Source organism: Triticum urartu, chromosome 1A (genome assembly GCF_056163025.1).
Source record: "Triticum urartu cultivar PI428250 chromosome 1A, HENAU_Tu73, whole genome shotgun sequence".
NCBI lineage: Eukaryota > Viridiplantae > Streptophyta > Magnoliopsida > Poales > Poaceae > Triticum > Triticum urartu.
This window is the reverse complement of record NC_141873.1, coordinates 310,634,814-310,647,076: the sequence shown is the minus strand read 5'-3', so window position 1 is coordinate 310,647,076 and position 12,263 is coordinate 310,634,814. Positions and strand designations below refer to the sequence as shown.

Genomic DNA, 12,263 nt, shown 5'->3' with positions numbered 1-12,263 from the left:
GCGGCCTCGACGTCCGGGACCTACAGCGCACCGGCATCGCGCTTAGAACTCGATGTCTATGGCTCAAGTACACGGACACGTCGTGCCCGTGGAGCCACCTGCACATTCCACAAGACCCCGTCATCTCGGCCATCTTCCGTGCGCCTACCATCTGGGCGCTCGGCGACGGACGCACTTGCAGGTTCTAGAGTGACCACTGGATCAACGGTAGATCGGTCGTCGAGATCACCTCGCTCGTTCTTGCGCTTGTTCCTCGGCGGCAGCGCAAGGCCCGCACCGTGCATGATGGCCTCCTACAACGCTCCTGGGTCTGTGACATCCAGGGCGCCCTGGGCCCTGCCGCTCTCATCCAGTATGTCGACCTTTGGTTTTGCGTGCGTCACGTCCCTCCCACTGACTCATAGACTCCCTCCAGTGGCGCTGGACTTCTTCCACTACCTACTCGGCCAACTCATGTTACCAGGCGCTTTTCCTCGGCGCCTGCCAGGACCCACGTTGGCGGCTCACTTGGAAGCCATGGGCCCCCCTTCGCATAAAATTCTTCATGTGGCTTGCGTTGCAAGACCGATGCTGGACGGCTGAACGACTAGCTCGACATGGCCTTCCACACGAGGACTCTTGCGCCTTCTGCGATCAAGAAGAGGAGACAATGCAACATCTTTTGGCGGGCTGCCCTTTCTCCTGCCAAATATGGCATGAGGTCCTCAGTTGGGTTTGCTCTACCGCCGACATTCCGAGCAGTGGCACTGACTTCTTCACCTAGTGGGAGACGTCCTGTAACCGTTCACCATCCCCTACGCGCAAAGGTTTGGCCTCCCTTATCATCCTCACTGCCTGGTGGCTTGGAAGCACCGGAACGCTTGCGTCTTCGACGGTGAGCATCCCTCCATCACCCGGCTTTCCGACATCATCAAGCGCGCATGTGGGCCAAGGCCGGCGCCAACGGACTACACAAAATCCTTCCCGGGAGATAGCTCTATAGGTTTCTGGGGCTGAGCAACCCCATGTCTGTTCTGCACCTAGCTCGCTTCCATGCCTCATTGCGTACATGGCTTAGCGAGCTCTTGTAACCTCATGATGTGCAACTCTTCTTCTATCAATGAAAAGATACGCATCCTCTGCTTATTCACGAAAAAAAGTTTTTGGTCAATACAATTCTAGCATGAATAATAAACCTTTATCATGATTAAGGAAATATAATAATAACTACTTTATTACTGCCTCTAGGTCATATTTCCAACAATTCGTCCATAGCTTTTGTTGTCGTGGTGGATTTGAGAGTGAGGGATATGGGCACTGCGTGTGACCTTGCCATTGCATATGGTGCATCGGTTTGAGTTCACCACGGTGACACGTGGAAGCGAAAGGTGAGAAGCTTATTACTCTTGGGTGTTTGGACACCATAACGCTTGTTCCTCTTGGGTGCTTTGGTGCCCTAGGCGGTTGGTGTTGTCAAAGCTCAATCATTGTGGTGTAAGCTCCGGACAAGTTTTGGGAGACTCCAATTAAGTTGTGGAGAGTGCCCCGAGCAATTTGTACGGGTTCTGATGACCGCTCCCAAGGGTTGCCATTTGTACTGGTTCAGTGACCGCCCTCAAGGGTCTCTTAGTGGAATCACGACATCTTGCATTGTGCAAGGGCGTGGGGAGATTACGGTAGCCCTAGTGGCTTTTTTGGGAGCATTGTGCATTCACACCGGTCCAAAGGAGATTAGCATCCACAAGGGTGTGAACTTCGGGATACATATTCGTCTGCGTGTGCCTCGGTTATCTCTTACTCGAGCCCTTTACTTATGCACTTTACTTTGTGATAACCATAGTGTTCCTTGTTATATATCTTGCTATCACTTAGTTGTTTCTCTTGCTTAGCATAAGTTGTTGGTACACATAGGTGAGCCTAATTGTTTTATGTTTTGTGCTTGATAAATTAAACGCTAGTTTTATTCCGCATTTGTTCAAGCCTAAACCGTGATTATTTTAAAGCGTCTATTTACCCCCCCTCTAGGCGACATCCATGATCTTTCACTTGTGTAACCTTGCCGGAACTAGGATCGGATCCAAACTTTTCTTAAGACATACCCTAGGATTGAAGATGGGGCTTTGCATACCCAGCTTCGTGAAGATCTAATTGAGCATCAACGCAGTTATTTGGGAGACAGTCTCCTTTTATTCAACCATGTCTACACATTTTTTTCGAGAAAATTTCTGATCTATTCATTTTCAATCATGGCAATACAACGAATACTGGAAAATAATAAAAATTACATCCAGATTTATAGACCACCTAGCGACGACTACAAGCATCGAAGCGAGCCAAAGGCGCGCCGCCGTCATCGCTCCTCCCTCGCCGGAGACAGGCAAAACTTGTTGTAGTAGACAGTCGAAAAAATTGTCGTGCTAAGATCTCATAGGACCAGCGCAGCAAAATAACAACTGCCGCTGATGAAGAGTAGCGTAGATCAGAAGGATCCAACCTGAAGAAACACAAACATAGATGAACTACGACTAGATCCGAGCAAATCCATCAAAAATAGATCCATCGGAGACACACCCTCACACGCCCACCGACGATACTAGACACACCACCGGAATGGGGACTAGACAAGGAGAATCTTATTTCATCTTCAGAGAGCCGCCGCCGTCTCGTCTTCCTGAGCAGAACACAAAACCTAACGAAAGTTGAAGAAACATCTAAAAACGAAGCCCTCCCACAGGCAAGGGCCGGGATCCACCGCGGTGCCATGGCCCTAAGGTCACCGTGGACGAGGCGGACCGGCGGCGACGCTGGGGAAGCAAAGGAACCCTATGCTTTTCTTGGGGAGGAGGTGTTTCTAGCCAAACCCATACGCTTATGTCTACTCATTTCATTCATTCATGCTTGATCTAAGCCCTAGACGCTGACCAGACGAGGAAGCTCAAGACCGTGTGCACAAGTGCTCTATCAAAATCAAGATGGAGGAACAATCTGACCGTGGAGAAGCGCGTCGAGACGCCGCGGCCATTTCGATTCAAACTAACTAGGCTGTGCTTTACCTTGGTTATTAACCCTGGCCTGACACGCGATAACTAACCCCAGGCCGCAGCAACGCACAAAACCACCACCACCAGCAGCAGTAACCAACGCACGAAACCAGCTGCAGCTCCCGTCCCCGAATTCGTCCCCTCCCAGTCCCAGGCCAGGCCAGAATCCCCAAATCCGGATCAGCCGCAAAGCAAAACGTTCGAAACCCAGACACAGACGCCCAAGCCCACGCCCACGCCCAAATCTCTCTCTCTCTACTCGCCCCTCGCATGCGCGGAGCTGTAGCTACCCGCAGCAGCGAGTCGCCATGATCGTGCGCACCTACGGCCGCAGATCCCGCACCTTCTCCGACGGCGCCGCCGGCGCCGCCGCCGGCGGAGGCGGAGGGGACCGCGGGCTCTCGTCCTCGCAGGACGCGTTCGACTTCGACGGCGGGGATGGGGACGACGAGCTCGCGGCGCTGGGCTCGTCCGCGTCGCAGCCCTTCCCGCCGTCGCAGGAGTCCTCCTCGATGTGGGACTTCGACGAGGACCCGCCCACGCAGCCGCCGCCGCCCCGGCTAGAGGGGCCGCGCCGGAAGGGGCGACGCGGGAGGCACGCCGAGCCCGAGCCCGAGGCGGCCACCGCCACGCTCATGGAGGCCGAGGAGTACGGGGAGATGATGGAGAGCGTCGACGAGGTCAATTTCGCGCTCGACGGGCTGCGCCCCACCGCGCCCAGGCGGGTGCGCCGGGCAAGCCTGCTCGCGCTGCTCGGGATCTGCGCGTCCGCCGCGCGCCGCCGCGTCCTCCGGGCTCAGGGGTCAGTACACCTTTCTCTTGGTACACAAGTTGCCTTCTTGCTCTTCTTGGTGCCCAATCTTGGCTCCCCGAATCGAGAACCTCGGGTTAGGGTTACCAAATTGGGGCTTCTTGCGGCTGACCTCGGTTCAAAGATTGGGATTCTGTACGATTAGGGCTCAAGAATTTCGGTTTCTTCCGGAAAGGAGCCACCTTTTGGCCTTCAAACCACCACGAACGAGCGCGCTCCGTTTCCTTTGTCTTGTGATGATGAATAGCTCAACTCATGCAGCTTATTTGTTTGCTTGCCTGGCCTGAGCTGTTTAGTTCGATTAGTTTGCTTTGTCGTGGTTTTTGTTGTAGAATCAAGACTTCACATATTGTCGAGAATCCCCACTGACTAACTATCACAACTGGGCTTAAGGAGTATGCACTTGAGTTATCTGCGTCTTAAGCAGGATGGTCTCTTTGTTTTTGCTAAGACCCCAAGTATGCCATGATTCCATAAGAAGGAAGCATGGTGATTGATTGGAAATGTCTTGAAAGACATCTTCCCTTTTGAATTAGAATTTGCTCCGGCCTATAGATACGTCTGAAGAACATTGCTGGTAGAAGTGCCATCCATTGAACTCGAGCCTAATATTTCTCCTCTGTTCAAGAGAGTATACATTTTGTTAACCAAAAGCGCAGTATTGAACCATGGAGTTGCTACCTATTTGAGCTGTGAACAGCACCAGTGTTTCACTCTTAACTCACTGTCATACCAACATTTTGACAATTGACAACTATTTAAGTTTAGGGTATACTGCTTTTCTTTGATCTGTATAGTTGAAGATGTAGGATATTGTCTGTTCCTGTCCCAGCCAGTCTTCAAATTTGTTGTTTCTGTAAGATGTACTATGAGATAATTAATAATAAGCGTACTGAACATGTGGAATGCTTATTTAAACTGGGTAAGTTCAACGTTAGTGTTTAGGGGTGTGTCTATAGCTCAGTCAACTTAGGAATAATGATTTCTCAGTCAACATTGATAGCCATCCGATCAAGATCATCTCATCCCTTGTGTAGTTGCACATTCTCGATGTGAAGACGAAACTATTTTTAGCTGTGACTCAGTTGCCTGAGAAATAGTAAAACTGTTTAGTGAAACAAAGGGCATGCTTGAAGTGAGGATGTTACCTCTGGAATTACTAGATCTTGAGATGTTTTACCCATTTCTACATCTGTAGATGGTTAACGTTGTTGAAAGTAAATTCTCATTGAACACAATTATTTTAACATGTAACCATGTAATGTTCATCTCAGTAATCTATTTAGTCTGAGAAGTACCAAAATCAAAATCACTGTTTAAAAAACAATTCATTTGTTTCTTCAAATATTACACGCATTCCATCTTATTACTCACAAGTGCATGTTTTGTTATGTCCTGTAGACTGGTAAAGCAAATTATAGATAATGTTTTGGCTCTGAACATTGATGATCCTTCCTGTGGTGTTGCGGCGGCAGCTCTTTTATTTGTTTTGGCAAGTGATGTGAGTACCTCTCAATCCCAAACCACCAGATGATATGTTTCTGTGCATGCTGCTTTCCGTGCATATTAAATATTCTCTTCTCACAAATCACAAAGATACTCATGTCGTGACAAAGTTGTTTATTTATTTTTCTTGTAGAAGTACTCGCTTTCTTTCTCAACACTAATGCATGATAAAAATAACTTTAGTTAATTAACTTTATGCTTTATTTTTTATTGACAGCTGAACCATAATTTATGATTTAAATTCAGCTAGTTTGATACTCCCTCTCAAGTCTATAAAATGTCCTATATTAGTTTACAGAGGGAGTATTTACTATTCAGATTTTCATTTGTGAATTACATATATTGCTCGTTGAATGCGTTTTCCCAACAGTTGCTGCTCTTTTAATACTTCTGAGTTCCGATGAGCATTCCTTCAGCTTCAGTTTCTTCTTATGATCAATCTATCCTTTCTTGTTGTTATTCAGGTACAAGAGAATCATGTGCTAAATTCAGAATCGTGTATTCGGTTTCTTCTTAAATTATTAAATCCTCCAATGGACGCAAATGATGTCAAAGCACCATCTATAGGTTCCAAACTCCTTGGAATCAGTAAAGTTCAAATGTTTAATGGCTCAAATAAGGATTCTGATTCCAGCTCAGATGATATCATATCAAAAGTCGAAGAAATCCTCTTAAGCTGTAAAGAAATCAAGCCACTTGACAGGGATGGCAAGAGAGCATCAAGGCCAGAATTATGTTCAAAATGGCTTGCTTTGTTGACAATGGAAAAGGCATGCTTGTCAGCTGTCGCATTAGAGGGTATGGTTTTTAATCAATTTCTTGACCACGATTACCCCATTGCCATTATTGCATTCACCGCGAAGTACACTGTCAATTCACAAGTTAAGCATTGCATGCTTGCTTTACATGGATGCCTTTGCCTAGCCCTTGTTTCACTTGTGTTTGAGTTTTCAGTGATGGCTTGCCTAGCCCAGAATTATGCGTAGTAACTTATTTTTTTGCTACAGTTACTGAAATATTACTCATTTTCAAATGTTTATCTTTTCAGAGACTTCTGACATGGTGACCAGAGTTGGAGGGGATTTCAAAGAAACATTAAGGGCATTGGGTGGTCTTGATAATATTTTTGATGTTATGGTTGATTGTCATTCCTCACTGGAGGTATGATCTTGCTTATTTTTTTATTTTATTTCATAAAATAAACAGATATTTTATGGTAATTTATCCTTCGGCACAGGTTCACATAAACAACATTCAAGCTGTCATTATGTGTTCTGTCACAATGCTGAAGAATGGTTGCATGTTTTTGTAGTCTGTACATTTTAAGCCCTAACATGCTTGAAGCTGCACACTAAAACTTTGCTGCAGCACAAAATTATGCTGTGAAATTTTCTCTGATTGAAAATTTTAAATCCTGAATGCAGTCTTAGAGTGATTTATGTCAAGCATTAATTTTTGAATTTTGAATCTCTAGTGATTATATGTGTCCAAGGTGATAATACTTACATAGGTTTCATGGCATGGAGACATTATATGATTATTACCCTGTTGAACGCTACAATTTCCACTACACAAGCCTCTCTTAGAGTTTAAGTGAATTGAAGCCACTTATCGTGCTTCTGGTTTGTGTAGTTTATGACCTGGGTCTCCGATGTGTACACATTTATTTTCGCAGTGAATTATTCTGCTAGTCCTTTTCCCCATTTCGCATACTTAATGCGTTATACACCAGTTAAGCTAACAGAATATAATATATTTGTGCTGGCCAACCTTGTATATCAGGGAATTGTAAAGGATACCTCCACTCTGTCCTTGGACATAAAGGAAGGAACATCTTTGCAAAGTGCTGCACTCCTCCTGAAATGTTTGAAAATTTTAGAGAATGCCACATTCTTAAGTGATCAGAACAAGGTAATTTTCCATATCTTGGAATGTTAGTTCAGTGCAATGATAGTATTGCCATGTACTACTTCTTAACTTCACTCGACTCCTTTTGATCCTTCCAGACCCATTTGCTCAGCATGAGTAGAAAATTGAGTCCCAGAGGCTCTACAGTTTCTCTTGTTGGTGTCATTATCAATATTGTTGAATTATTATCAGGTAATTTTGCATTAGATTTCAGTATTTTCCTATTCCCATATAATGTAACGTTCAACATCCACTTTGAAAACTTGCAATCTGATGCCTATTTTCCTTTGCTGCAGTACTGTCTCTCCTTCAGAGTTCTTCCACTGTTTCCAGCAGTACAGATAAAAAATCTTCCAAAGGTTGTAAAGGGGGCTGCTCTGGTAGTCACAAGTCACAACCACCAAATTATTTGAACTTCTGTCTTTCCTGTGAACTGTCTAAATCTAGGGCAAATATAATATTTTCACTAGATTCAATACTTGATATAATTTCAGTGTTTTTCTATATTGACGACCCAAAGTATCCTCTCTGGGTGCAGCAATAAATTTGCAAGGCAGTTAGGGTATCATGCATGTGCACAAATATTCACTGTACACAAAACTATGATGTTCACCTTCTAGTCTTATATAAAGCACAACGATATATATTCCTCGATACAAGTTTAATATGGTCTCACGTTTGAAATTCTCATGTGCACAAATGTTCACTGTACGCAAAACTATGACGTTCACCTTCTAGTCTCATATAAAGCACAACGATATATATTCCTCGATACAAGTTTAATATGGTCTCATGTTCTAAATTCTCTTGTGCAGCAGACATCAAGGGTGCAACTACATTGAATGGTCATGGCAAGGGCAAGAACTCAAAGAAAAATAAGCTTTCGCTGAACCAAAAATGCCAAAATTGCTCATCTTCCAAATTAGATGCTTCTCATATTAGTATATCTTCTACTAGTGATGTTGGCCTATCACAAATGACACTTGATTGTTCCCAGTCTACTTCAAGCAACAGGGCATCAAGTGCTTCATTAGGTGAGAGGCACAGCAATGGTCTTGGTCTTGGTCTGAAGCTTAATATAAGAAAGGAACGTGGTAAAGCCAACCCAATTAGAGGCTCAAGTGGATGGGTTTCTATAACAGCACATAGTTCTGATGGAACGTCCAGAGAAATGGCAAAACGACGACGTCTGTCTGAAAACGGCAACAGTGATTTGAGAAGTGGCAGTGGTAGTGATCCTTTTGCATTTGATGATGTTGATCAGGAGCCTGAACTATTTGGTCAAAAAAAGAGATCAACACATGGCTGTCAAGCAAAATCAGCGAATGAGAAATTGTCGGACGATCGTGGGATTGCTGTGATTGGAAGTCAGGAATCATATCAACCTGAAGATAATAATCATCATCTGGGTGCAACATCCCATTCTAATGTTGACGATGATTCCAATCTTTTGGAAGACTGCCTTTTGGCATCAATTAAGGTAAGCCTTCTTGATTTTTGTTGGCTGGCATATTTTTGTAAAGAAGTATTGCATCCCTTTGAAATAGGTTTGTCCATTTGTGAATACTCAGTATAGGCTGTTAAACCTTTGGTCAATGTGTGAATTCGTATGATCGCATGCACTGGAAGATCTTTCACCATTTATACCACACAGTAACTGTTTGTGGAATTGTGATGTGTCACTTGGTTGGAAGTTTAAGAAAGAGTATTAAGACAAATATACATCAATATGTCGTAGTATCTGCTTCATTCCGTGCATCGGTGCATACTCGAGGAATGGGCTGAGCCCGATGCTTAAGTTTAGAGTTCAGTTTGTGGTGCCTGATTAACACTCTTACTTAACCTGAAACCTGCTTTAGTTGGGTTTAAGCATTAACATAAAGCTGTCTCAGGCTTGCCTCCTATTGAAGGTTGAAGGTTCTGCTAAAAGTTACAATAAGCTTATTAAACTGAAGATAAAATTAGAACTTCCATCCAGAGCGTGAATGGACTTGCTCGTATGGTAAGTCCCAATTGTGATCAGCTCAGATGATTTTCTAAGCTTATTGACCACCTTTAAAAGGTTTTAGGTGCTCAGCCTGTTAAGTCACTTTGAAGATATGTTTCAGTATTAAATTTAACTGTGACAATAAGTTGTTTTTGAAAGACTAGTCTGTATGGATAAACTAGTTGTTGATCTTGTCTCAACTAATTGTGGGCCTAAGCTTAACTGTACATACCTATGTATTGCTTCTTGTGACGGTATTTGTGAGATATCCCATAATAATTGTAGTCTCTTATCTTTTTCTGCTCCTTACTAGGATATTTGATGAAAGATCATTGCACCTTTACCTTATCACTCCAAAAAGAAACTGTAACTGTCCAAAGGGTCTAATCTTATTCGTCCCTTCTATTTTGCTGTGCACTATTGAAACTTTTGAACAGTTGGTGGATGATGTTTTATGTTAGAAAAATGTTATGGCGGTGTTACTTTTGCAATGGCATGTAGTATATGATTTTCCCATGTTTTTTCTGGCAGGTTCTTATGAACTTAGCAAATGACAACCCATCTGGTTGTGAACATATTGCATCATGTGGTGGACTTAACACCATGGCCTCCTTGATCATCAAGCATTTCCCTTCATTTGATTTCTCCGTGGACACTGGCCGAGATGTCGATCTTTTACAAGACCTCACCGATTCCGAGGACAGCAAAGCATGCCAAGTGAAAGCTAAGCAACTGCGAGATCATGAGCTTGATTTTCTGGTTGCCATATTGGGCTTGCTTGTCAATCTCGTGGAAAAAGATAGCCTTAATAGGTAAGCCTGTTACTTTCTTCCTTTCCATTTGTTTGATTCATGCCTGTGTTACTGTTCTGCTTCAGCTAGTTCCTTGGGGTCTGGAGCAGTCATATATCCCAACTAACAAATGTCTAGTTCTAAATTATTTCATGACCTGGCTGTAGGGTACGGCTTGCATCTGCTCGTGTTTCTGTGGATCTGTCTAAGAATGCGCAGAGTGAAAAGGCACAGAGGGATGTTATACCACTCCTCTGTTCAATCTTCTTAGCAAGTAAAGGTTCTGGGGAAGCTTCTGCAACTATATCACCGGTAATTCTAACCTTAATTTTTATCTACATTGAAACATGGTAAAGCTAGATGTGTATTACTATTACCCGCTCTTTGTTTCCAAAGTACCTTCTGTTTTGCTGCATATTGAATCCCTTAGTTTAAAATCCATGAAATGGAAACTAATGCATTTGTAGGCTTTGATATCCAGTCAATTGACAAAATATCATGAATAATCGAGTACCATTCCATTTTAAACCTGCACTATATTATTAGCCCTTTTTGGGGACCTTTGTTGCAAATGCCTTGTATGATGTTCTGTATAGTACTTTCTACCTAGTAGCCAGCAAATCCTATTGTATGATGTCCTGTAGCTCATTTGATTGACTGCTTATTATAACTAACCAGGATGATGAAGAGTCAATGTTGCAAGGAGCACGGGAAGCTGAAATGATGATCGTGGAGGCCTATGCAGCCCTCGTGCTTGGCTTTCTTTCGATAGAAAGGTTAGTAATCTGAGTTGTCGTCTGTAATGTTCCATTACGGTGAGTTGATTGCATAATGTGTCTGGACTTGTTAACATTTTGTCTGCTTCAACAGCATGAAGGTTCGAGGAGCGATTTCCAGCTGCCTTCCAAATAACAACTTGAAAGTTCTTGTGCCCGTGCTAGAGAAATTTGTGGTATGCCTCTTGTCCGGTAGATCTTACCCTTGTAGGAAGCTTATTTTCTTCTTCATTTCGACATTTTACCCTTCTTGTGGTATGTTTCTACTTGCTGCTGCGTATAGAGATAGAGCATGTAATAGTCCGTTTATTTGTTACATGTGCAGGCGTTTCATCTGCAGCTTAATATGATGACAGACGAAACACACTCATCTGTTACAGAAGTTATCGAAAAATGCAAACTATGATAGGATGGTGAAGAGGTCACTTTGTATAGACTGACCGGCCTCTTCGCAGCTGAGGCACACACAAGTGTTCCTCCTCGTCTCCCCGTGCGCCGCAGATGACCTGCAGTCGTCTTGCAACTAACCAACCATGGTGTCATTCTTTTCTTTTCCTTTTGCCCCCCTGTTGTTGTCGCCCATCTTTTGTGTGTGCTCCTTGTCGCCTCTCAAAACACGTTGTTTACTTAGCCAATTCAATTGAATGTAAAATAACATCATAGGGAATGTACTCTGTGTGCGTGTGTGTGTTTGTAATTTGTACTGGTACCAGTCATAGTCAGTCACCACACATGCCTAAATCTGAAGAAGCTTAATGGAACGTACCGTTGCCATGCCGTTTGGTCTGTGCCTCCTGTGTCTTAAACAGATATTTTGTTTGCTTGATACTGTTCCAAACACTGGATTACATTCAGCAGATGGATTTTATTTGGACAAAATTGTTGCTAGTCAATTACACAAAAAGTTAAGCAAAAATGCTATTCTTACAACTTGTACAAAATTTGTACGCTCCTTTGATTTTAGCTAACCATCATATATTTGAAAGTGGTAGGAATAGCATCGCTCAAATTAAACGAATATAGTGACACATTGAAAAGGGTAGTTGTCATTTCTTAGGCCCCCTTTGTTTGGGCTACAGATTCTTGAGAATTAGTTGTGGCTTGGATTATAGTGAGGGGCGGCTCCCCTTCTCTGTTCGGTTGGGTGGGAAAGAACGAGGTGGAGGAGAGCCTGGCGTTAGAGGAAATTGGCTGGGGGCTAGTGGCATTTCTAGCGTAATAACGGGGAGGAGATGATCTATTCCCGGAACCTGGATAAGTGGCAACTCGGGCATCTAGGGAATCAGCAAATTCTCAGCTTCTGGCTTGTGCCTCGGCGTAGCACAATTTCAGAACCGATTTTTGAAAGCTAAGATAAAAATCTGAGTGTTTGTTTGAGATTCTGTTTTGGATGGGTTAGAATCCAAGAATCTGTAGCTAAAGCCCAAACAAAGGCCACCTTAAGGTGCAATTGGTGCAGATTAA

The 12,263-nt window shown here is 43.7% G+C and overlaps 1 protein-coding gene across 4 annotated transcripts; it reads left to right on the top strand.

The window, feature by feature from the left end:
* The first annotated feature begins 3,069 nt into the window (after positions 1–3,069).
* LOC125508095 (wings apart-like protein 2) lies at positions 3,070–11,577 on the top strand. Of its 4 annotated transcripts, none has more exons than XM_048672705.2 (13): positions 3,070–3,822; positions 5,233–5,332; positions 5,802–6,135; positions 6,386–6,498; positions 7,120–7,248; positions 7,344–7,437; positions 7,542–7,604; positions 8,064–8,725; positions 9,764–10,044; positions 10,191–10,335; positions 10,702–10,799; positions 10,894–10,975; positions 11,125–11,577. In XM_048672705.2, the coding sequence occupies exons 1-13, from the start codon at positions 3,329–3,331 to the stop codon at positions 11,203–11,205; spliced, it is 2,676 nt and encodes an 891-aa protein (XP_048528662.1). In that variant the 5' UTR covers positions 3,070–3,328; the 3' UTR covers positions 11,206–11,577. The 4 variants fall into 4 exon arrangements, with proteins under 4 accessions (XP_048528662.1, XP_048528654.1, XP_048528647.1 ...); XM_048672697.2 differs by having other exon boundaries at positions 8,061–8,725; XM_048672690.2 differs by having other exon boundaries at positions 7,542–7,625.
* The last annotated feature ends 686 nt before the right edge of the window (positions 11,578–12,263 follow it).

Coding starts and splice junctions, on each gene's coding strand:
- LOC125508095 (XM_048672681.2), top strand. CDS start 3,329: ATGATCGTGCGCACCTACGGCCGCAGATCCCGCACCTTCTCCGACGGC. Junction 3,823..5,232: donor CGCGTCCTCCGGGCTCAGGG/GTCAGTACACCT, acceptor TATGTCCTGTAG/ACTGGTAAAGCAAATTATAG. Junction 5,333..5,801: donor TATTTGTTTTGGCAAGTGAT/GTGAGTACCTCT, acceptor GTTGTTATTCAG/GTACAAGAGAATCATGTGCT.